The sequence below is a fragment of the Saccoglossus kowalevskii genome, chromosome 9 (genome assembly GCF_978046115.1).
Source record: "Saccoglossus kowalevskii chromosome 9, keSacKowa6.1, whole genome shotgun sequence".
Classification (NCBI taxonomy): domain Eukaryota; kingdom Metazoa; phylum Hemichordata; class Enteropneusta; family Harrimaniidae; genus Saccoglossus; species Saccoglossus kowalevskii.
Genome location: NC_140649.1, coordinates 7,071,491 through 7,098,308, shown reverse-complemented (window position 1 = coordinate 7,098,308; position 26,818 = coordinate 7,071,491). Strand labels below are relative to the sequence as shown.

Below are 26,818 nucleotides of genomic sequence, written 5' to 3'. Positions count from 1 at the left end.
GAAAGACTGGTGACATTCAAACATAACATGTTAACCGTGTACAATGACTTGCATATGCATTTGCATTACTTGTTAATTATAAATATTGCTAACTGACGATAATTGTGGTCCTTCCAGAGATGAACAGTGTGATTTTAATCAAACTTTGTATCATGGTCGTGCATATTAGTTTACAGGTGCACGTCTTATTTTTCCCAGATTAAAAAAAAATTACCGACTTTGGTAAAACACAATTGCTGAGCACCTCCAGGCATACTGCATTAAACTTAACATACAGATGGTGCATTGAATCCTTTGGCAGACACGTATATCTACATATGATTTGTCCTCTTAACATCGTGAAAAAAACAACAACACGGGACTTTTTAATTACAGTTGACCATAAACCAACGATAACACAGAAGCTGATTCTACAATTTCACATTCAAAAATTAAAAAGATGTGACTAATTGATTATAGTTCATTGCCCTATAGCCCAAAACACAAAATCATCATAATCTACTGAGTCCATGGATCTTTACGAGACTTATCTCTTCCCATCGATTTTCAAATTGTGAGCAATATTCCTTTATCCAAATCATATTGGATATAACACTCATTTGCGGTGCCAGGTCGTGTATGCTAGGCTTTCAAAAACATTTTTACAACATTTTTGTAACTGTTAACAGGTATTATAAACACATATTTCAACTAGGTATAACTATTAAAAAATAACAGCTACGAGTTTCAAATTACCTCATATTATAAATGATATCTCATATTGTGATGCAGGTCAACATAAATAACTTGGACTCTATTGTTTGTGATTCACACAATTTTATTATACCAAGAAATTAAACAAGACTAGCATGCACATATGAAATAACGACAACCCGAGATGTGTTAAGGTGTTATGTTACGTTACATCTTTGTATACTAATGCGATGTTTCACAATGAAAGCATTCGTGAGAAAGTGTAATTATTATCAGCTGCTTAACAAGTCTTTGTGAATGTAGAATTATTTATTATGAACTATGGCGGTCAATACACCATAACATGTTCTGAAAATGAAACGAGTTGCGATTAGTATGTTGGCATCCTAACATCAATATTCATAACATATTAGTATAGATTTCATTGTAGTAATGATTAAAACTTATAATCACATGGTTGATCACTTGCTTACCTAGTAAATGAATATGTACACTTCGTTCGCATATACTCCACCTTCGCCATCTTTGTTACATTTCGTAGATGTTCCGTACATATGATACGTATCAATGGCAGTTGCACTCGATGCACATGAACCACCGACCTGGATAGCAAACACGTTGTAACCAAGACTAATAGCTACCTGTGAACACTTCTCGATTGGGTCTTCGAGTGATGCATAGGCTCCGTCCAAACGGCTGACAGTCCCTTCAAGAGTTGGTATTGCTCTAACTGCTGTAACGCCATAGCAGCCAATACTAGTATAAACTGGAAAATGTAAATGAAATTAATTTGATTATATTCAGTATTAATATGCCCACCCGATTGGATAAAGCTAATTTTAGCACTAGCACTAACACTAATACTAAATGTCTGCAACTAAACACATTGCTTTGCATAACTAATTTATTACGAAATTTACACAAATGAGCGCTTCCATACATAGTGTTAGATAAAATTATCTGAATAAAACACGGAATCCCCTTCTATTAGATGTTAACAATTGTTACCTTATTTAGTGATTTTTTTGAAAAAGCATTTTGGATACATGGAAATATACGGTTAGCAATGTATAGTCGTTTGCTGCGTATTTTATATGCAAATATTTTACGGTGAAATTATGCTCGGTAACTTGGTCACGGATATAAATCTTTTTTGGAAAAATTTTAATTGGCAGGAGATACATTTTTTTATTTATATCTCAGTACTGAATAATTATGCACATGCATAATAACTGTTTCTAGACGCGGTGGTGATTCTAAATACTAATGAAACATGTACTATCATCTACAACAAACTCAACAACAAACACACATATTTATGAACCACACATTGCACCCACACCACACTTCATTTCATCTCCGCCAATCAATATGTTACAGACGTATTACAGTGGGCATCTACAGAAATGAATCGCAAACACTGAAAAAACACTACATCGACAGAACTGATTGTTGCATCAACAAGATCAATCATCTTAATCGCCATGCATACTTAATGCAGGCACTTGACACAAACGACAATTTCAAACAATATCGGTAATTCCTCCATTACCGAACACATCCGCTATATTTAAAAAAGAAATATTGGCACATTCTACAAAGAAGTTAAACTACGATATAAGGTTCTGGTAAATCACTACTTGCCAGCTACTGCTAACCACGAAATCTACAGAAACTTCTCGTAAACACCAACAAGCCCAAACATACAAAGAAAAAACGACACAATTTACAAAATCCAGTAATCGGTTGGATTACCACTACAGGACACTGAACGTATGTTAATTTATACAAATACAAAATATGTATTGTACGCCTTGTCATTTGCTCATGACTTCTTCAATGCAAAACACTCGACATTGACATGATCTTTCTAATACAGGTGTCTTTTCCAGAAACCTCCATCGGTAATCCAATAGTTTTTATAGGCTCTTCCTACTGTGGTTGATGTCGTGGATTACAACTATTTCCTATGCCAATTTTACTATAATTGAGAAATAAATCTCCTCATCATATGGGCTTCAGAAGTTATTACGATAACAATCGGCCATTTACGACATATTTATCTACTTTTTCAAACTTTTGACAATGGCTCTCGATAATATGACAACGTAGGTCCCATTTCAACATAAATTTGAGAACTTTACAATCACTTTTTACAACTTTGTGCACAGTTTGTTTATCATTTTACGTTTTGACAAAGGTATAAACTGCTAATATAAGAATCAGTTCTAACACATTTACTAATGTTTTTCTATATTTTCAACTGCGAAGTCGATATAATAATGACATAGGTCAAATATTTTAGCAAACCCATAATTTTTTTCAAATGCATTTAGTATCATTTTATGATTTTTGGAACATCTTACGGCCGACTCATATGAGACACTCGTAATATACGCATATTATTCACTTTTTTACTTTGTAACTTCGCAGTTAGATATGAGAACATCTTAGTTCAAATATACACGCAAATCTAACAACTTAGCACTCACTTTGCAAACTTTGCACGCCGTTTTAATAGTTCAGATTCATTATGTGCCGACATACGTAATAAAAAGCAGTCTGTAATGGTAAATAACTCTACCCTAGACAGGGCGACGGGTACAGGTTTCCAGCCGGTTTTTTTCTGGGTGGTATGAGTCCAAAAATTGGATTTGTTATTTGAGTATGATATTTGTAAGCTTCGTAGAATATCCCGTGTTTGTTTTTAAAGTGATTTTATCGTTACTACTTTAAAATGTAAATTTTAGTTTTGGCGGTTTTAAACTGCTTGGATGTTTTGGATTATAGTTTGTGCAAATGAATAAATAAATGGTGGACGAACTGTCCTAATGGCTTCATTTTGCAAACCAACCATATACCTATTGCGTATGAGCTTTTGCGTGGTTGTGAAGTTTGCTGGAAACCAAGGGGTAAACTCATTCTCTCTACGTTATTTTCTGTGGGGCACTAAATGTATTGACTTTGAACAAAAATCCAATCTATGCCTATGATCCATGTCTCGCACGGTTTCATCAACCTTTTCAAAAAGAGAGAAAATGTTTCATGATTTCAGCGCCGGGATGTGACTAAAATTGTAGGAATACATAAAGCATAGCTTGTGCTGACTTTCAGTGATATTACGTTTTTATAGGGCATAGCCAATTATTAGCCAATCAGGGCCTTGACCATAAACCGATGAATTGAAAAGCCTGTGTGATGTAATCAGGGAAACAAAATTTTACACAGGCACCGAACATTTTTTACACCAATTATTGAATGTGAATTGACCTAATTTTCATATTAATTACATATTTTCAGTACTTTTACGTAAATCTTAAAAAATTGATTTGAAAAGTTTTGACTTAATTATGCTTGTTTGGCGATTTTTTCCTGCTCGGCAACAAAGGAAGTCCAGCATCCGGAAAGTACAGACTCTACCGGTATTCTGGGAAATACTTTGAAAAACAGTATCGACACATACATCTACTTTCTTGAACATCGATGTTTGAACAACTGTCACATGGTGTTTTATCAGGCCAATATCGTTTAAAATCGTAACACTTTCAAAGTATGAGCTTTTTATTTTAAAATAAGTTAAATATAATATATGTGAAATGAAATATTTATGTATTTATTTAGTTTATTCTTATTTCAAAACGGCAAGGTTGAATTTAGTAAATTTAAACACATTGAATTTAAACATAGCAGATTTAAACATAGTGAATTTGAACACAGCAGATTTAAATAAAGTGAATTTGAACATCGCAGATTTAAACATTGTGAATTTGAACATAGCATATTTAAACATAGTGAATTTGAACATAGCAGATTTAAGAATAGTCAATTTAAACATACCAGATTTAAACATAGTAAATTTAAACATAGCAGATTTAAACATAGTGAATTTGAACATATCGCTTAGATGGCTAGTTGGCAATTGCTCATGATTATACAAATTCGGACCTTCCAATTAATTATTTGCGATTTTGTGGGCTTGAAATGGGGTAATTAAAAACTAATCTAAAATGCAGTGCTGGGGAAATTGTATGGATATCAATACAATTTGGAAAAATTGTCAGAGCTTATGTCATAATGCTTGTGATCCTTGATCAGTTTGGATGAATTAAATGGCGATTTCTTTTATTTTTTCAATAAATTGTGATCCCTTTTTATGGTGATGTGTGAAATAACTTTACCTTGAAATAATTGGTCTACATGTACATTTAATAAGGGGTGCGTCATTACATCTGGAAAGGGTATTGTCAGAAAAATTATTATTGCACACATTATTTTTTCCTTCATTAATTTTGTTATATTTTTTATTGCCCTAATGTTTTGTTTTTCAAATGGTTTATCTTCTGTATACATTGTTTGTCCATGTGTTTTCCTCTCATCGCTAAACTAACTTTGTCTGATCACACTAGTATAACATCATTGAATACGGTAATAAAAATATAGTGATTTAGCACACTGGCATAACAAAATAAAACAGAAAAAGGCCATCCCATTTCTTGTAAATCTATTTATGACAGTGTGAAATAACAGTATACCAATCCAACTAAGCATAATATCTACTATTTCAGTGGTGTTTTTCAATTATATTCTTGCTGTTGTTGCTGAAAAACCAATTGTATTAATTCCACATTCCTGCAGTAGCCTATGTTTTTCACCGTGAAAGAATGTACATCTTAAAATGAAATGTACGCCAGTATCAAATTTTCTGCAAAGTCGGTTTTCAAGTTTAAGACTTCTCTTTCTAAGTTAGGATCACTTAAACAAAATGTTGACATAATATACTTAGATTGAAATCTTCAAAATCTTAATAAATTATTCTCCAAATGTTTGAACAATTGCTTCGTTGCCTTCTGTCCCATCATAACGACAGTTATTTATCCACTCATTCCATGTCTGGATATATTCATGTTTTTGAGATTTGTGCTGTACTATTTTATAGCTTGGGTCTATATTGCTAAAGTAATTCTGGCCCAGGTTTTTTAAAATATTTTGAATTCATTTAAAATTATTTCCCATCGATGCCGCTAGTGCGCATGTTATACTGTTATCGTGTAGGTTACTTAATCTGTACCGGTATTTAATTTGCATAATTGTTACTTATGTTTACACCAAATTCTTCCAAAATACCTAGTGTTTTTGTTTCTTTACCTACACCAAGTACAGAACGATATAATTTATTACATACTTGTTCTATACTGTTATCATTTAACCTTACTGGAGGTTTGAAGAGCGTTGTTTGGGTTTTACGTACGTATAAAGCGGACGCATATACACTCCAGCACTTTCCATCGCTATAGTGCATACATGCCTGACATATTAATACATTTTATATGTTATGGATGGTACACGAAGTATCAATTGTATTTCTTGTATAATAAATTGCTACACAGAATAACAAATAATATGAGATCCAAAGTTTCTATTTTCTGATATGTGAAGTAGAGCGCGACAAGCTTGCTATGTTCAAATTCGTTATGTTCAAATTTGCTGTATGAATTTTCTATGTTCATACAACGTTAAAGCCTCATATTTTAAATTTAATTTCCCATATTTTAAGTTAAATTTCTCATGTTTCAAATTGAACGTATCATAATTTTAATTTAAATTATCATTTTTTAATGTGTCAAAGTTTTAATTATGTGCTTGATTCGACTGCATAATTGCGCCATCAACACAAATTCATCTAACTGAAGTGTTTTTTGGAGACTATACGTTTGACTATCTTAAACCAGAACAGAAATTTTCAAATTTCGGTAGTGAATAAACATCGTTTCACTCACGTAATTGTTTGTTTCACGTGTCATGTAAATTGTTGTTCATGGGGAGAAATCCATTCATTTTATCATGGATGTACTGTGAGAGTTAATTCGTTTATTTTGAAAACAGTATTTGACAATTGTTATTCAATTTCGGTAGAAATTTAATTTCTGGTTTTTAAACGCAGACAGTTCAGAAGTTAGGAGGTCAAATCGTGATTAGGCGATATGATACAATGACAAATGACCGTGAGCTTGTTTTGCGAATAAATACTTAATTAAACCCATTGATGTTTTGAAAAGTAACAGTTTTTGGACTCCTCACAGCGTACAAACTATAACTTGAAATGTTTTTTTTTTATAAAAGCAACGGTTCACAATTTTATAAGGTTTACTAAGCCAGATGTTGAAGAATCGATTCTTTAATGATTTCGCATGTTTTGTATATTTACTTAACATAACGCCCTCTTGTGTTTAATTGTATCGTTGTATATGTTTCATATCTGACTTTTTAGAAGATAGACGCCCTCTAACCATATTGTTCAGTCATAGATGAATTTATAATTCATGCCAATGTATTGTAATAGATGAAAATACGATTGTCGCCTGTGTGTCAGTGTGTGCCAATCCTCAGAAAAACTTAGACCGATGACATTCAAACATACCATGCCAACCATGTACAATGACATGCATATGCATTTGCATTACTTCTTGATAAATATTGTTAACTGGCGATAATTGTGGTCCTTCCAGAGTTGAACAGTGTGATTTCAATCAAAATTTGTATCACGGTGGTGCGTATTAGTTTACAGGTGCACGTCTTATTTTTTGATTTCAGTTGACCATAAAACAACAATAAAACAGAAGTTGATTCTACAATTTCATATTCAAAAATTAAAAAGACGTGACAATTGATTATCCTCAAAAACACAAAATCGTTATAATCGTTATAATCTGCTGTGTTCATCTTTACCAGACTTTTCTCTTCCCTTCGATTTTCAAATTGTGAGCAATATTCCTTTGTCCAAATCCTATTTGATAAAACACAACATTTTCGTAACTTTTATCAGGTATTACTTTTAAAAAAATCACAGCTACGAGTTTCAAATAACGTCATACTATTTCGTATTGTCAGCAGGTCAAAAAATAAATAAATTGCACTCTATTACATTTGCTTCACCATATTTATTGTACCAAGAAATTAAACAAGACTAGCATGCACCTATGAAATAACGACAAGCCAAGATGCGTTATTATTAAGATATTATGTTACGTATTTAGAATCCAATCCTTGTATACTAATGCGATGTTTCACAATGAAAGCATTCGTGAGTTAAAATTTTAATTATTATCAGCTGCTTAACAAGTCTTTGTGGATGTAGAATTATTTACTCTGAACTACGGCCTCCAATACACCATAACATGTCCTGAAACAAGAACGTGTTGGGGTTAGTATGCTGGCATCCTAACATAACATAACATCAATATTCATAATATAATAATATTTGCCTATTTGTTGTGATCATCAAAACGTATAATTACCTAGTCGAAGAATATGTACACTTCGTTCGCGTATGCTCCACCTTTCCCATCTTTATTACATTTCGTAGATGTCCCGTACATATTATACGTATCAATGGCAGTGGCACTGGATGCACACCAACCACCATTCTGGACTGCAAATACCTTGTAACCAAGATCACTAGCTACATGTGAACACTTCTCGATTGGGTTTTCACGTGATGCATAGGCTCCGTCCAAACGGCTGTCAGTCCCTTCAAGAGTTGGTATTGCTCGAACTGCTGCATCTCCATAGCAGCCAATACTAGTATATACTGACAAATGTCAATGAAATTAATTTTATTATATTCAGTGCCCATTGTTTGGTTAAAGCTGATTTCAACAATAACACTGAATGTCTGCAACTAAGCACATTGCTTTGCATATCAAATTTATTACGAATTATTCCAAAAATGAGCGCTTCCATACATAGTGTTATATAAAATTATCTGAATAAAACACGGAATTCCCTTCTATTAGATGTTAACAATTGTTACCTTATTTAGTGATTTCCGAATTATTAGAGAAAGCATTTTGGATACTTGAAAATATACAGATAGCAATGAATAGTCGTTTGATGCGTATTTTATATGCAAATATCTTACCATGAAATTATGCGGTAACTTGGTCACGGACCTCTTTTGAAAAAAATAGCATAATTGGCAGGAGATATATTTTTTATTTTATTGTGTTTTCATAAATATGAATGCAACTGTAGAAATTACACTTTACATATTAATACAAGTGTGACTGGTTTACAATTAGAAGAAAGATAAAAGACGTTACAAAAATAAACGGCCATAACATTCGGCCAATCGACGAAAAATTTTATAAATATCTGTATTTTAATTTTTATTTTATTTACATAAATCCAGATGAGAAACCTTTATATAGATTTGAAACGTTGATAATACATTTTGCATAGACAAAGTATCCATTTTCTTTACGAAACCAGCATACCTATATTAAGAAATTCTTAGCAACATGAATTACAGTCATTATCGAAATGACCAATTATTCAATTGTTAAACTGTTTATAAATATCACCAATTACCAGCTAAATTTACAGTTCATGATACGTTGTGCTTACCTAAATCATTAGTGAATATATATACATCATTGGCACCTGGTCCACCTTCCCCATCGGCATTGCAAGCTTGAGAAACGCCATATTTAGCAAATGTTGATGTCGCATCACTGCTCGATGCACACCAACCTCCATTTTGCAGAGCAAATATTTTAAAATCTTTATCACTGCTTACATCGGCACATTTTTGTAATGGATTTGTTCGAGTGTGATATGAACCATCAAGTCGTGAGTCTGTTCCCTCAAGAGTTGGTATGGCCCTGTCTGTAGTTACATCAGCAAAGCATCCAACTTTTGCGTATCCTGGAGAACCAAAAAATGCAACTTAATATTACATACACATACACGTTTCGCTGAATGATATCATTGTTACATATTAACCAGGGATTTATTTTCCAAACAAGATTGTAATTCATATCATGTGTTTTGAGTTTACAATATACACTTGTTATCAGTCATTTAACTATTACCTGAACTGTACGGTAAATAATGTGTACAATTCGATTAAGTATGAATACGCATATATTTACTTGGTGTATCTAGGAAAATGTAGACATCGTTGGCATAAGCTCCGCCTTCCCCATCTGCTAAGCAATTTCTTGATGTCCCGTACATATTATACGTATCAATGGCACTGGCACTGGATGCACACCAACCACCATTCTGGACCGCAAACACCTTGTGACCAAGATCACGAGCTACCTGTGAACACTTCTCGATTGCGTCTTCACGCGACGCATATGCACCATCCAAACGGCTGTCTGTGCCTTCAAGAGTGGATATTGCTCTAACTGCCGTGTCACCAAAACAACCAAGTCTAGCATATACTGAATACAAATAATATGAAATGCGAATGTGTAATTACTTTGAGTGAAGTTGAAGAATTTACTAACCTGCATTTATTAGCAATATAATTTGCCATTACTGCAATAATTTGTGTGATATTAATGAGTTCGTGTATTTGAACGATCACGGATACACTTATTCAAACTTTATACTACATGACTCTATGATGCAGTAGCTGATAGCATAGAAATTGATTTCCTTTTCCTATTCTATTGGTATATTTGACAGATGTTGATTGAAACATAAATGGAAATTAACGTAATTCAATATTTGCCCTCAAACACTACATAAATACATCGGTAAATGTTTGTTCATGAAATGTCAAATACATCACCGATTTTACTCTAGAATTTCATAATCTTTTGAATGCCAACATATTGCCCGTCAAATTTGTTCTGCAAAATGTGTAAGTTATTTTTTTGTCTAAAACGTGTTTAATTATTCTTGGCAAAATGAGCATAATTTAATGACAGCTAAAAGGTTTGGTTAACATGTTTAAACAGAATTGTAATTGTATTTTATAAAAGCTGATAACATTTGGCCTTGCATCTGTATACACACATCTACTAGTCATAATACCCTCCCGCTCCTCAACAATTCCAGATATGATGTATGTTGTTTTATATGTTCTATTGTGAAGGATCGATTTATGATGATGATACTACCTCATACAAGTGGCGACAAATTCGTGAAAAAAAGAAGAAGAATCGGCTACTATACTCACCTCTACGATTGGTAAACATGTAAACATCATTGGCTCCCGGCCCACCTTCGCCATCAGCATTGCAATCTTGTGAAACACCATATTTAGCAAATGTTTCCACAGCAGATGCAGCAGATGCACACCATCCCCCGTTTTGCAAAGCAAATATTTTATAGCCAAGGTCACCAGCTACGTCAGCACATTTTTGTAAGGGATTTTCTCGAGTGTGGTATGAACCATCAAGTCGTGCATCTGTGCCTTCGAGGGTTGTTATTGCCCTGTCTGTGGTCACATCTTTGAAGCAACCAATCCGCACGTAATCTAATAAATATAAAAACATTCTCACTTTCAAATGTATATATGAATAAGAATATGTATGTGTTATGCATTTTTTGTTAACAAGTTGATTTGTATAAGATTTCAGCAATTCAACATCATCCCTGTTATTGAATAAGTTTTATTTTTTGGTAAGAATGTTGTACTCACTGTTAGTATAACAACTGTAGATGACATTGGCTAGTTGGATGTCTGCAGGGCTCAGACTGTTTCGTTGACCAATAAGATCATTGTCATCAGGGTTAACTGCAGTTATTGTAGGCTGGCCATTTTTACTAAAATACTGGTGTACAAATGTAAGATAAAAAACATGTAAAAAACAATTTATACATCCATCAGGTTTATATAGCCAAGTATTGTAGTATAACAACTATATTTGACTGCATGAGGTTATGTGTTTCAAAATAATTAAACTGAGTATACGATGTAAAGCAAATTGTAAAAGTAGAATATTAACAAAATATGAACATACGTGAGTCCCATAATGCATCAGTGATCCTAAATCATATGGCACATTGTACGAGTTAATAGTATCAGCTGTGTATCTGTTAAAATTGTGTTCTTTACCATCTTTAATATTCTCCAAATGTATAACAACAAAGTTGTCTCTGTCTGTTCGACTTTGCTCATGCCAGAAACCAATCGCGTGGCCAATTTCATGAGCAATAGTTCCTATCTGATGAAAAGAAAGCAGCAATAGTATAATACAATAAAGCGATTTAATTCTATGCTTCATTTTAATATTGTATCAACCAATGAAAATCAAGACGTAAAATTAACGAAAGACGTAAAGTAACGAAACAATGAATGAATGAATGAATGAATGAATGAATGAATGAATACTAATGAGCTACACACGCTGCTTCATCGCAATTTTCACTTTTAACAACACAGTGAGTCTTGCTGCTTGTCTGTATTCTTTCTAAGGTTTCAGTGACTTATTGTTCTGTTTTCCGCCGCTGTTTTGGTTGGTTTTGTATCTCTGCCCACACGAAAAGTCAACATGATAATCCTTTTGCTGGATTGACTTGTAAACATGTTGGGAAATGCGAATCAGTTGATAGCGCCACTATTGAAAGCTACGTTCAAGCTATTTCTGAAATTGTTGGACCACAAAATGTCGTGGCAGCTTCTTGGGCTAATGGTTAGGTCATTGTTTTTCTTGATTCGGTTGAACAAGTTTGTGAGCCCGGTATTAGAACTAATGGCAATAGTTTCATCTATTTCGAGCCGCCAATCAAACCAGCCACTAAAGTGATATCATCAAGAGGTCATCCATTCATTCCAAATGAATTACTTGAAAAGGAATTGACCAGATATGATAGAATTGTTAGTACTCTGAGGATTATACCACTGGGATGCAAGAAACATGAATTGCGTCACGTAAAATCTTTTCGCATACAGGTTTATATGCTATGAGAACAAGATAAAATTGATGTAGTATTTATTGTCAAGTATGAAGAACGTCCTTATAGAATAATGATACATCTACACCGACCACTAAAAACACGCATTCTTCTGCTCAAAACGATTATCAAACAGACACGCAAACTGATTCACACGTTGTCTCTCAAATCGCCGAAACCGACATGAAAACATATATTATGAAACCGGATAATTTAATACAACCCGATACAGCCGAGCAATCCCCCAAACGTACTGAGGAATGCTCTGCAAAAAATAATAACTTGTCTTTAAATATAACTAAATATATCGAAACTGAAAACGCTAACCAAAACTCAAAAACGAATAAAACCAATCAAAACGCCAACGTCACAGACATCTGTGATGACAATGAAGGCGCTAAAAATATTATCAAACAAGCAAACGATTTCTGCCTGAATCTACATCTGTTCGTCCGATCCTTTCACTATACATGGAAGAATACTGATATGCCTGCAAGATAAAAAAAATCGTGTTTAACGATTGCCTGCAAAACTCGCCAAGCATTATATTAAAATGCTGAAAAATAAAGAAATAGGGGATTCATCAAGCGACAAACCTATTAATGAGATATGGAATATTGGACGCGGAGCGGAGCAGAACGTGTGGGTTTTTTCAAAGTTGCTAAAGTTACACATACTCTTCTGGTGTGACTGTTCTTGTCAGCCCAATAAAAAAGGTCAATGTCCTTAGTGTAAACAATGTCGTTGACGGTCGACTACTTCATGTTAATGTCGAGGTCAATCATTCTTGATTGCATTTGGTAAATGTCTATGCTCCCACGAGCGGGGAAGAACGTTTGGATTTCTTCAAAGCTGTTAAAAACCTGATAAATGGCTTAAACTTTGACACATTAATTATGGGTGGCGACTACAATTGCACGCTGAATTCTGATATTGGTTGCTAGTCGTGAGTCACACCACCATCATCATTGTTTTTGTAACACATTATGAAGCCATTCAATGGCATGGCGACATGTCAATCCAAACACGAAACAATACACCTGGAATCAAAATAACGACTTGACACGTTTTACAGAACGAAGTCTATTGCAACAAGGAAAACACGTGTTTGTATTCAGCATCATTGTAATTATTCAGATCATTGTCTGGTCACACTCACCTTCATTCTATTAGTAGCCGTAATCCTGTATGAACCTTCAATTCTAGTCTTCTACATGACGAAGACTAATGTACTATTTGACACGAGTACTGGTTGCTGTGGAGAAAGTCACGAAGTCAGAAGTCACGGTTTAATTCCATCCATTGGTAAAATTAAAATAAAAGAGCTAACTAAGTAATATACTGCGAAACTGAGTAACAACTATGGTACTTTGAAACACAAAATTATCAATGAAATTGCAGATGTGACAGTCAGTTCCATACTCCGAAAAAATTCAATCAGAAAAGGACATTACTTGAGAATATTACCAAAACGGAGACTAAAGGCGCAGCCATTAGATCTCATCACTAAATTCTTAACGAGAATGTCGCTCGCACCTCCTGTTTTGTCTAAGTTGAAAAACAATATACCAGATTATTGTGTCAAAGTTGCTCCATGGATGTATCTGTCTATGCCCTTGTCGATTTAATTGGTCAGAACGTTTTTTGAAGTTTTTTTGGCGCGGACGTCATTGGGTCCGTAAAAAAAATTGTTTACTTACCAGTGGCTGAAGGCGGCCAAGGTCTCTTGGATCTGCCAACTCGTATTCATTGTTTCCGTATCCAATACATACAACGATATCTATCTATTTTAAATCTAATACAGCGCACACATTTCCAAAAAGCTGATATAATCAAATCGGTCAGCTAATCAACAACAATAATTGGCTCGACATCAATAGCGTACACGAGCTTTTCTATTCAAAAAGGGTATTAAATATTGCACTAGATGTAATTAAAAAAAAATCCCTACGGAATGGAAGATACTTATTTAAAATGGCTGCAACCCGAACTTAACTAATCAACTTCACACAAACTATTACATCGAAATGAAAGAGACATACTCCTGAACTACCCTATATACAAAACAGAAAAAGGGGCACTCTATAAAATCATGACGTCAATAAATTACCTCACTAAACAAAAGACCGAGTACAACACCATATGGAGAGACTTACTTTCAATATCTCCAGAACACAAACCGAACTATCGCAATTGTTACATCTCGCTTCTACTTAAAACAGGCGGAGATCTACAATGGAAGCTGCTACACGGCGCATATCCTACAGGAGGTTTTCTCTACAATTGTTGCATGTCGCAATCAGACAAGTGTCCGTTCTGCAATGAAATCGACAATATTATGCATGTATTCCTGAACCATCTATTTGACACAATTAGAATAATGATACAAGATCTACTAAACGACGACAGGTTACCGCCCCCTGAGGAAAAAACACGCCAACAACCACCAAAGTGGAAATCCATGTTACACGCTACAATAAAGTAAAAGAGCTTGATCTTACTGATGCACTGCTTTTCAAACTACGAGTCATCAACGAATTCAAGTACCACCTACATAACTACTCCATCTAGACATTCATCGAACAGTACTGCATCAACTACACAATCGCCAAAGTCAATGGACAAAATCTTCAATTATCGGACAGTATTACGTGAACATAAAACATTTTCTTCATACCGTTATTGACATTCACTCTGTATACAATCACTTGCCTTTCATGACTTCATGACTCGGCTAATTACTTTGTATTTGATACCACTTTCTCGATTCGATCTTTTTTACTATTGCCCTTTTTAAACTTGTAAATCAGTAATATATTTTTTTAAATGAGCAATAAAAACAGAAATGAATGAATGAATGAATGAATGAATGAATGAATGAATGAATGAATGAATGAATGAATGATGGATGGATGGATGGATGGATGGATGGAACAATGGATGGATGGAACAATGGATGGATGAACGGACAGACGTACGGACGGATGGATGGATGGATGTAAGATTGGATAGATGGATGGATAATGAATGATGGATGAGTAGGTGGGTGTGTTGATGACTGGATTGATGGGTGAATGGATTCATATCACCTCCCAATACGTGCATACATAATATACGTGCCTGCGCACAGCCAGTGCCTATTGAAACGTCCTGGGAGCCTCCTGGATTGGCAACACCAACGCTTGAGTAGCAGCTTGAAGTTAACATATTACAAAACGAACCATATCAATAGTTATGTGAGCAGTAGAAAAATCAAAAAAATTGTACATTTTGATACGATATGAGGCATAAACAATTACGAATCGGTTTCTCCCGAAATAAGAAAAACATAGCTATAATGTTTATTGTTAGAGGATATTAATAGCACCAATGTTGTATAGGGTAATGTAAATACGAGTACATACTAATTATTATTTTTCATGAAATTTATTCTTGATGTGTGTCCTGCTGCAGCACTGTATGCTGGGAATGTCAGACAGGATACACGTTCCCAATACTTTAACGCCTTTTCTATCACGGCTCTGTCACCTTCACCTACGAAAAATAAATGTGGGTCGTTTTTTTTATTAATGAAGACAATATTATTAAAATTACTATAGTGTACATAACCGTTCCAAGCAGTATACCCACTTTTCATTTTCAGGCTGCTTGAAAGCTCAGGCTTAAATATTCAGGAAAGAAAACGAAATACATCTGATTGGAGAAATAGATTTCAGACTAGACCCGACTTGCTACACAATTTCACATAAAACAGCACAAACAAAACAATTTACATTTGCTTTAAAATTTAAAAAAAAATATATTTTTCTTACTTTGAGCAGATATCACATAAGGCACAACACCATTTGGCCACCGCCTTGCCAAGTCAGCATGTGCTTTTCTAATGCCTCCACCATTGTTGAATTCTTCTATTTGTTGTTCAATTGATGTTCTTTGTTCCTCTGTCAAAATAATATCGGATTCTAATGCACCAGGTGTCTCAGCTTCTTCTGGTGGTTCAGGCTGCAACTCCTATTTAAAAAAAAACGTTTCACGTTTAGCATTTGATGATTACACTTTTATGCTAAATAGATTTATGTTTATTTTATATCGTCCAATTATGGCTCAATCGATATACCATGAGTGGCGTTTTACACCTTTCAATACACCAGACATTTGTTTTTGATATGTTTTTATTTTGAAAACTATATGTATTGTGTATGCCATATTTTCGCTATATGGTTCATGAGTAAGATATTTAATGTATATTGTGTTTCTGTGTTATCTTAAATTGATGAAAATGGTTTATCTCTTATGAAGATTGTGTAAAGATCACTCGTTCGTGAAGCTGGTTGATATGAGGGACATTATAACTAGTATTATATATGACCCAAAAATGAGTTAGTAATACAACCCATGACGTGAGAGATAGAATTAAGCTATATGAATAAGTGATATCAGATAAAAGTCTTTCTATTGCATGACCAACACCGAGTTCCAAAAAACATACAAAATTATAATTTTATAGAACTGCGCTTATGTGTCATATGCTGATTTATACTAATATGGCATAGCATATGAGTACACTCGTATATATTATTACGAGTTCGAATCATTGCAGGATTTAAATTATTGAAATTGTGAAATTCATAAATTAATAAGATGTAAACATGCTTGTCACGTGTTTTTCCTCGTCGTACAGTTCTAACCTGCATAAAATTATAACGTTTAACGTGAATATTTCGAAGTTCAGCATACCATATTACATATAATGATATGAAAATTTGTCAAGTGATAAACACATACGTTAATTAATTAATCACATACCGCATTGATGTTATAAATACCAGCTACCAACAGTAAACATATATATAATTCTTGTGTCTTTGCCATGGTATCCAAAAGTTAACGTCTGAGAGATTAAATGAAAATCATATATTATCAAGGATTTATAAGATTGTGGTATGTAATCAAGTGATATGCGATGGAAACTTAAATAAAATTGATGCGAATTGCGAGATGCTCTTTAAATCACAGGACAAATATGCATTTCAAAAATACTAATGCAAATGAGTGAGTGGCCGAACAAATTGTTAATGTTCTCAAAGTGTGTAATATATGCGTTTTAGAATACATATACAGTTTTGCTCATTTTTGTTTGCACTATAGAACATTTCTGGGCGCTCAATCCGTTCCGAGGTGCTATTGGTTTGGTTTCTGTTAGATTGACGTCGGAACAGGATAATCTATTATAAGATTTACTCCAACTTTTTACTCGGAACTACCGGTAACACCTGAGCGAAACAACTACTCGTCATCAGCTAGTTGTCATCAATGACGATGAAAGTGAGTAAATATATTACGATTGTTTCTCAGATGCTCTGTTTACAAAGCAGCTCCTCTCCCCGAACCGTTCTTTTTGTATGGTATATAAAGGTTTATAACTCAGTGTATGGCTATACGGTATTTCATGGAATAGAATTCCAAAAGAATGGAATTTCATGGGAGTAATTTTGGAGAGTGGTTTGAAACATCGTAGTTTTACTTTGGCTTGCAAATTAAATTATTCTCGAATTTGAGAATGTACACTGAAGAGGTTTCCTGCAAAAAGGTTTTGTTGTAACACATTCTAGACTATTTCATGTTATGTTATTCTGCAAAATGCACTATTGACAATTTTGACGACAAATCACAAGCTAACATTCAGTGGCAAATAATTAGAAAAGAATAATTAGGAAATAACAATTACTTACCGGTTACACCAATAATGTGGGAAACCAATAGACTATCTGGGGATTTTAGTGTCATGTTATAGTATCACACGACTACGTCATTAGCTACGTCATAGTATCAATTGTTCGCATCTAACGTGTTATAATTAGCAAAATAATCATCGAGATACCTCAATATCACACAATGGCTTGACATACTTAAATACGTAAAGTTAAATTATGACTTAATCCTTAAAAATTAAAGTTGACTATTGAAATTATTGTATGCACTAATGTGTTCGTCGTTATAAAATTTCGAACGAGTCTAATCGTACTACGTCATCGGGCATAAACTCGCTTACAACACAAAACTGCAAGTCATACATGTGTATTTTATAGAGATTAAAGAAATGCTGGTGGATGACCTGTGCGTAAACTCTCATATAGATTGTGAACCTTAGGTGTTGACTAAAATTGAAGATATAATTACAACTAAGAACAAAATATAGGCAGAGCGTGAAAATGTTTTTTTTTTGTGTCCCTCGAAAAAGTCCCACATCGTGATACTTTTGTTGGTATGACAGAATAACAGAATTTGGATTTTAATGGGATTTTTTGTTTTGAACAGAAAAATCTTATTCAAGTAGCTGAAACAAATAGTCAAATTTAAGAAAGTGTGCTGAAATATCAATAAAATAAATACTGAGTTTCACCCCATCGAAAGTAACCCTGTTGGGTCATGAAAGTTACCTTTCACTCATGACAAAACAAATAGTTAATTAGGTGAACACAAAGTGACATCTCCATTGAATATTAGAATTGCTAATTAAAAGACGCTAGTCAGGCCTCCTTCCACTGACAGCGCAGATAAATAAATGCTAAGCTGATAAATATGACAACCCATGAATGCCAAGATGTAGTTTCACCGAAGCATTTAAATATTGTAAAAAAATAAGTGTCTCCACCACACCCAACATCTAAATAACGGTCACTATGTTAAATAAGGTGAAACAAGGTGAAACAAGGTGATTTAATATGTAAAAAACGACATATGTACACAATATTTATAGAGTTATTATACTAGATCAAAGACCAGCACATTTCAGCGGATTAAAGTAGATATTGAAACACGCTGTATGACATGTTTTAGGGAGGTGATCAAAATCAAATCAGCGGTTTCCGGCTCTGGAACTCCGCGCAATATGCAAATTTATGCAAGAATATTCATGAGCTAACAGTTCAGTGCAGCGCCCCCTTTTCGCGAGCGGACTGGTACAAATTGAAAACTCATTGTTTAACTCCAAAACAACATTAGTTGCTGTATAAAAAAAAAGAAAAATCATGAACGCTCGTTCGTTTGTACATTTTAAGGATATCGTTATATGAAGGTTTCTGCTGACCTATTTCTTAACGTCGCGTAAATAGCATTTATCAAAGCGTCAAATTGCTGATCGTAAATATTTGCTGTGTCACGTTGCTTCACCGCAGCCAACACCGGACGACTTACGTTAAAGCTATCACTGTTTTTAACAATTATTTCCAAATATAAAAAAGAACTATAGTGGTTCGCACTGAAATAAAAACGCGTGCTTCGCCGACAAAACGAAACGATGCGTCCATGCAAAATCGGGATCAGAAGTCAAAATACGTGTCACCGATTTTCTGTTAAATTCATGTTATATCATACTGTCTCCATGAAATCATTTGCGTAGATTTCACAACATTACGGGCCGTGAATATTTGCTATGTCACGTGAAATATAGAACATCGGAAGACTTTTATTATAATAATATTTTGCTCTGATTACTATAAAATCCACACTTTGACGAGAAAACAAAACTATGTGTTCCTGCTAAATCAGGTCAGACGTTCTATGACCACATTTGTCGATTTCAAAACATTACCGGATGTGCAAGTTCGTTATACATACAGATATGAAAGAACAGACAACTAGAAACTGTCTGTATATATAAGTTCGTTTATGTGTCCAAAATGAATGCGATGTAGCGATTGATATCATTACAGTCCCTCTATCCCCGGCCTGGAAACACTTGACAGTCTATTGTCCCATGGCTGTTTTTTTCTTACTATAAAAGAGGCCAATCCGCTGACAATGCGTCGACTAGGTTCAGTAAGTCAAAAAACAAAATGGCGCTTGTAAATAAATTCTCATTAGGGCAATAAAAAGTCCTCCGGCTCAATTCCTGGCAGTGCTAAAAATTGATACTGCAGGATGTCATTCTTAGAGACATGATGTCACCAGCATTGGAAACTACATTACAAATATATGCTTGAAAACTAAAAATATTGGCACGAATGGCAATGAATTGGCGAGAGGCCATCTTTATTTTGAACGGAACAGTGAATGCCTAAATATTATACGTATACTGTATATTATATAATAAAACAAGCACAATAAACCGATCCAAAACTAGGTTTAAGCTATCCAATAAATGAAAAAAAACGATCTTTTTTTAAAAACACATGATCAAGACTGTTAGAAATGTTGTACCTCAATTTTAAGTGCAATATTGACGAATAATAACTATGCTTCGCCGAAAACCATACCGAGCACTGGATGGTAATTCACACCATAGACAATAGCCGTTCCCAGACCGGGGATAAAGGGACTGTGATATTAGTAATGCTTCAACAATGATAGCAACTTCAATAATTCTCAATATTTACTGAAATTACTTTCATATTAAACTTAATTTTTACATACATACTTTAGAAGACTATCCAACATTAACTGGAATAATAAATTGTAGATTAACAGTCTTTATTATTCATAACATCGTATGCTAAAACGCTGGATCGGCGATACACAGCTTAAAGTATAAAATATACCATTACGCCCGAATTCTGCAAATATTCACAGCAATACTTATAGTAACAATGGGATTATATAACGCCGTAACTAATAACATCATTACTACCGTCAAACCACCGAGGCATAACTGCGTGAAAACAATTAAGACGCTTTCGTTGACTTGGACGCACCGGTACTAAACAAAATTGAAATTCTCTTACAAGACCAGCATTTCGGCTCCCTGAACTTTGAATCAATTTCTATTAATTTTTCAAACAGACGTATGGCAGTTATATTTTCCAGTTGAACCTGTTCGTATTCGGACAGAAAACATGACGTTCCTTGTCTATTTAAACATTCACATTCACCTTTTATTTTATGAATTCACGGTTAGATATGACAACAGATTAGTTAAAATAAACACGCAGATCTAATTTTAAAACGTTCTAAAAACTTAATATATCAAAATAATCAGCATGACTTTGTACTATAAATGTGTGATATCACAATAATAATAATAATAATAATAATAATAATAATAATAATAATAATAATAATAATAATAATAATAATAATAATACAAAAATTGGTTTATTGTCTTCTTCAAGTTTGTGACAAAAGCAAAAAATAGTATTTCACAAGCTGCTTTGCATAAGGAGTCTCCAATGCAATTACTAGCCAAGCCACACTGATTTTAACTTTCGTGACAGGTCCATCACCTGACCACTCGGCTATTAGGATCATTTGAATCGTACTCGACTTGGCGGCCATTTAATGTTTGGAAATGTTTTATAATTGCATTTGTTTGCACCTGTGGCTTTCGTAAGTTAACCTATATCTTCTTCGGTCAGTCGGCCATTTACGACATAATTATTCACTTTTTCAAACTGTTAACGATGGATCACGATAATATGGCGACACAGATCACATAATCAGTTTGTTTATCATTTTATGCTTTGACAAAAGTATAAACTGCTAATATAAAAATCTGTTCTAATACATTTACTAATAATAATAATAATAATAACTCTATTTAATTAAGCGCAACAATTCCAACATATGAAGATCAAAGGCGCTGATACAATAAACAATCAGTCAAATATTAAAAGCACATTTAAATAAGTGCGTTTTCAGTCTGGATTTTAAAATGTCTACTGAAGGACTAGAACGAACAGACAGAGGTAATTCATTAAAAAGTTTAGGACCTAAATTTTCAAAAGCACGGTCTTTGTATAACACCTTGGACTTTTTACTACACATCTGACGAGTTTTAATAAGAAACTTCGATTCAGATCTTAAACTACGACTCGGTACATAAAATTCGATTAATTCACATAGATAATTTGGGGCAAAACCATACAAAGATTTATACACTAGTAAAAGTAATTTGAAATTGATTCTTTGTACAACTGGTAACCAATGAAGTTTAATAAAAATGTCTGTAATGTGGTCATATTTTCGAGCACGAGTGACAAGGCGGGCTGCTGCATTTTGTACACGAATAAGAGGTTTTATCTTAGTTACAGGGAGACCAGACAATAATGAATTACAGCTGTCTAAGCGAGAAGATATGAAAGCATGTACCAACTTTTCAGTATCAGATTGGGATAATGATTTACGAATACGATTAATATTTCTTAGATGGGAATATCCAGATCTACAAATAGTAGAAATGTGTGTTTCCATAGATAGCTGCGAATCAAACAAGACACCTAAGTTTCTAGCACTTGACGAAGCACTAACCAATTCTTCACCAATTGCGATACTAGACAAAGGACACGAGTCTTGTGAGAATCTCCGAGACGCCATGCACACAAAAAACTAATGTTTTTCTATACTTTCAATATAACAATTTTATTCACTTTTTTACTTTTTACTTCACGGTTTGATAGGACAACAATTTACTTCAAATATACACGAAAATCTAACAACTTTGCACTCACTTTGCCAACTTTGCACGCCGTTTTAATAGCTTACATTCATTATATGCCGACCACAAAAACCAGTTGTACTTTGAAAATAAGTGCAAATTTCAAAATATTCTAAAAACTTAAAATATCAAAAGAATCAAACATGACTTTCTCCTATAAATGTGTGACATCACAGCAATAAAGAATAGACAAAAAAATGCTTTCTTTTCAAGTTTGTGAAGTTACGTGGTATATATTTCCTCGCCACAAGAACTTCAGAATATTGAATGCTGGTGAAAGTACATGTTACTTGAAGATGACAACCTCAACCCTAAAATAGGCTGACGTGTTTTGAAAAAAAAATACTGCAGGTTACAGCTTATGTCAGTAGTTTACCAACCCTGCTGGCACCACCTAGCGACCACGCCCAATCCAGATGAATCTATTGGGTTGGTCACGCTGATTTATGTATGAACTACCTTAACATTTTCACAAACCTACACCCCAGTTGGGGAATTTATTGCACATTTTATACGCGTCATTCAATTTTATATGATGATATGCTTCCTTCTTTAAGTTTACGTGCTCCACAAGTCTGTGATTACTATAGTGGCATCAATTAAGCAGTGGAAATGACGAGATGGACGGAGATGGACACAAATTCCCTGTACAATAGACGATTTTCCTTTCACTTCGAGTATTGAAGGAAGTAATGGCGCAACAATCGAATGACTTGATTTTGAACTTTAATTTCCTTTCTTATATAGATCAATGTCGAAATCTTTCCGGAACTTTCCGAGAGGAATGTGGTGTACCTTTACTTCATCAAAGCCGAACGTCATCATGTGTGTTTAGCACGCTTTTGTACATGCATTTGCTAGCTCATTTAATGCATAGATTATATTTTATCGTATTTTGTTGTTACAGAATTTAATGAGACATTTGGATAATATACTTCATCTCAAACTTAGCCGTGGTATAAGCCCGGTTGCGTTCAGATAGGTTCAGTCCTTATGACCGAGTGTGGCGCACATATATTCATCTGACCACATTCGATTTTCATTTAACTGCTCACCTTTAATGCGCCAGTCACTGTAAACCCCGACCACCCCCACCTCGCAATATATGGGGACAGGGAAAATGACTGTAACATTAGTTCCTAATGTGCCAGTCAATGTCAACCCCGACCACCCTCGGAATATCACTTACTGCCATGACCCTCTGATTATATTGTGTTCTTGTTCTTCCTATCTTCCTATTTGTTCCTGAACAAATAACGTAAATCGAGGCCGTTCTCAAAGTGTATTTCGAATACAGCCATAGTTTCGCTCATTTCCGTTTGCGCTATAGAACAATTCTGGGCGCTCAATGCGTTCCGAGCTGCTATTGGTTTTGGTTTATGTTAGATTGACGTCACATGGAATAGGATAATCTTTTATCAGACTTTTTATTCGGAACTACCGGTAACACCTGAGCGAAACAACCACTCGTCATCAGCCAGTAGTCATCAATGACGATAAAAGTGAGTGTAATATTACGATTGTTTCCCCGATGCTTTGCTCGATGTTCACAAAGCAAAGCTCCTCTTTCCCCAAACCTTTCTTATACGGTATCAGTAGTTTCATGGAATAGGATTCCAAAATATTGGAATTTTAAGAATGTGATTTGGGGAGTGGTTTGGTCGTAGTTTAATTTGACTGGCAAATTAAATTAACTGGTAGCATAGTGGTTGTGCCATCAGACTCGTGATCGGTAGACCCAAGTTTAAGTTCTACCCTAGGCTGACCATCAAAAGGGTCAACCCCTACCCTGGTGAGTGTGCCACAGACTCAATGGGAAGGCCAAGTCCACTGGCCGAGATTCATTCACTAACGAATGCGACTTTAGAGGAACCTTGGTTAAGGTCCGCAGGTGCTTGTGTTAGCGCATTAAAATTGCCGTTTGATAGGGAGATGACCACACGGCCCTGTCATGTAGTCCCAAACAGGAACTGACTTCTGTGGCAAAATGCACTGTGTCAGCACTAGCACTTGCAATTTGCATTTACAAAATATAAAAAAGTCAGGAGAGACAACAGTGACATTCAATGTCCGGATCTGTCGCCTGGAACAAAAACATTCAAAAGGAAGAAAAAATATTCTCAAATTTGAAAATGTACACTGAAAAAGGTTTTGTTGTAACACATTCTAGACTATTTCATGTTATGTTATTCTGCTAAATGCATGACGACCACGGTGCACAAATCACAAACTAACATTCAGCGGCAAAAAATAAGGAAAGAACAATTACTCACCGGTTACACGAATAACGTTGAGAAACAAATAGAATAGTCTGTGAATTTTGGGGTCATTTTATAGTATCCTCCCGTCTACGTCATTAGCTACGTCATATTATCCTTGTTCGTGCTTAATCGTTTCATAATTACTAAACTAGTCATCAAGATATTTCACTATTACCCAATGGCATGACAGGTATATACTTGGTCAAAGTGTGATGTGATCCTGAAAAACAAAGTTGGCTATTGCAATTATTGTATGAACTAATGTGTTTGTCGTGACAAAACTTGGGACGAGTCTAAACGTATTCATATCATAAACTCCTACGCCCTTCTCATGACCCCTAACAATTATTTTTGTTTATATGAAAGCATCACAAACAAATAGTTTAATGTTTCTTTTTGATCTGAACAGAAAATGAAAATGTTATTAAATTTGGGGGAAATTGTGCTGAAATATCAATAAATTTATTTGTGACTTTTGTACCAACGAAAGTACCAGGATGAGTGAGCACTAGGGGTAATGAAAGCGGCCTATCAAAATAAACTTTACACTCACGACGAAATTAATATATAAATTACTGAATACACAGTGTCCGTTTTATTGAATAACACAGTTGCTAATTAAATGACGCTGGTCAGGTTTCATACCACAAACAGCGCAAAATGAATATATAACAACCTGTGAATATCTAAATGTATGTGTAGTGAACCATTTATGTAAAAATGAAGTCACCTCCATTTCAAATAAAGATGGATGGTATCAGTGAGTGACTGTGTTAAAAAAGTATAAACAAAGTAAGTTAGTGCGTAAAAAACAAAGACACAACATATATTAAGAGTTAATATGCTGGATCGCAGGCCAAAACATTTTAGCGGATTATGGCCAGCCGATGATTAATGAATATGATGGACTGGAATAATCGCAACGGCAGTAGTGCTGCATTTTATCATATTTTCTAAAAGACCAAGTGTACACGCAATATTAATACGCATATACTAGTAGTTTAATATTAAATTCTTATAATTTTGATCAATGTTTACATATAGCATATTTTTTCATAAATCGTACGTCAAATCACATTTCTGAATTAATTAATTATTTTCCAGTACTCATTAACGTGCATATTGCGAGGAAGATGTTTTTATAGATTTGTCTCACTTCCCCATTCTTTCCATTCGTTTCTCTTTGCATTTGAGTCTAATTCAAACTCGGTACAGCAAAAGCGCATGATGGGGAAACTATGGCAGCACCGGTAATACATTTTTTATTTATAGAGTAATTTATTGAGTTTGTCATATTTAAGGCGAATATAACGTAACCTGCTGAACTATGATAAATATGAATCGTACAGGAAAATTAACTTGGACAAAGTGATACCCAAGTATGCATGTAACTTCTAAAATCATAGTTTTTATGAAACGGTACGGAACATCATCTCATGTCAATGTAGCTTCAGTCTGAAAACATAAAATGTGTACCCGCCAGTTTGCCAGTCGTATATTTAAAACGATTATACGGTCAGTACACACATACGTCAATCATCCCTCGATATCAGTAGTCTAGAAAAAATATACTGACAAAATTAATGAAACATCACAACCCCCCCCCCCCACAAGGGAGCCGTATCAGATGCACGTGAAGTGTAAGCATCTGCTGCTGGCATGCCACATCCACGTGATGTTCCAAAGTCATGTCAGGAAAAATGTCAAATCAAGTTTAATGTAGAAACAACCACACCAAATC

The 26,818-nt window shown here is 34.4% G+C and overlaps 2 protein-coding genes and 1 long non-coding RNA gene across 3 annotated transcripts; all 3 read right to left on the bottom strand.

The window, feature by feature from the left end:
- Window positions 1-796: 796 nt before the first annotated feature.
- LOC146738082 (uncharacterized) lies at window positions 797-1,448 on the bottom strand. The gene is made up of 2 exons (XR_014930320.1): window positions 1,167-1,448; window positions 797-1,041 (listed from the first exon to the last, which is right to left on the bottom strand). It is a non-coding gene; the product is annotated as an uncharacterized LOC146738082 (long non-coding RNA).
- Window positions 1,449-7,611: 6,163 nt separating this feature from the next.
- On the bottom strand, window positions 7,612-13,549 carry LOC102805255 (uncharacterized). Its single transcript, XM_085503556.1, has 8 exons — window positions 13,544-13,549; window positions 11,451-11,654; window positions 11,129-11,261; window positions 10,664-10,963; window positions 9,624-9,920; window positions 9,097-9,396; window positions 7,989-8,281; window positions 7,612-7,873 (listed from the first exon to the last, which is right to left on the bottom strand). The coding sequence occupies exons 1-7, from the start codon at window positions 13,547-13,549 to the stop codon at window positions 7,989-7,991; spliced, it is 1,533 nt and encodes a 510-aa protein (XP_085359682.1). The 3' UTR covers window positions 7,612-7,873.
- A 285-nt stretch (window positions 13,550-13,834) lies between these two features.
- On the bottom strand, window positions 13,835-25,120 carry LOC144346243 (protein SpAN-like). The gene is made up of 6 exons (XM_085503555.1): window positions 25,090-25,120; window positions 17,191-17,275; window positions 16,197-16,395; window positions 15,789-15,918; window positions 15,474-15,577; window positions 13,835-13,932 (listed from the first exon to the last, which is right to left on the bottom strand). Exons 2-6 carry the CDS (start codon window positions 17,254-17,256, stop codon window positions 13,835-13,837), a joined length of 597 nt encoding a protein of 198 aa, XP_085359681.1. The 5' UTR covers window positions 17,257-17,275; window positions 25,090-25,120.
- Between the last annotated feature and the right edge of the window lie 1,698 nt (window positions 25,121-26,818).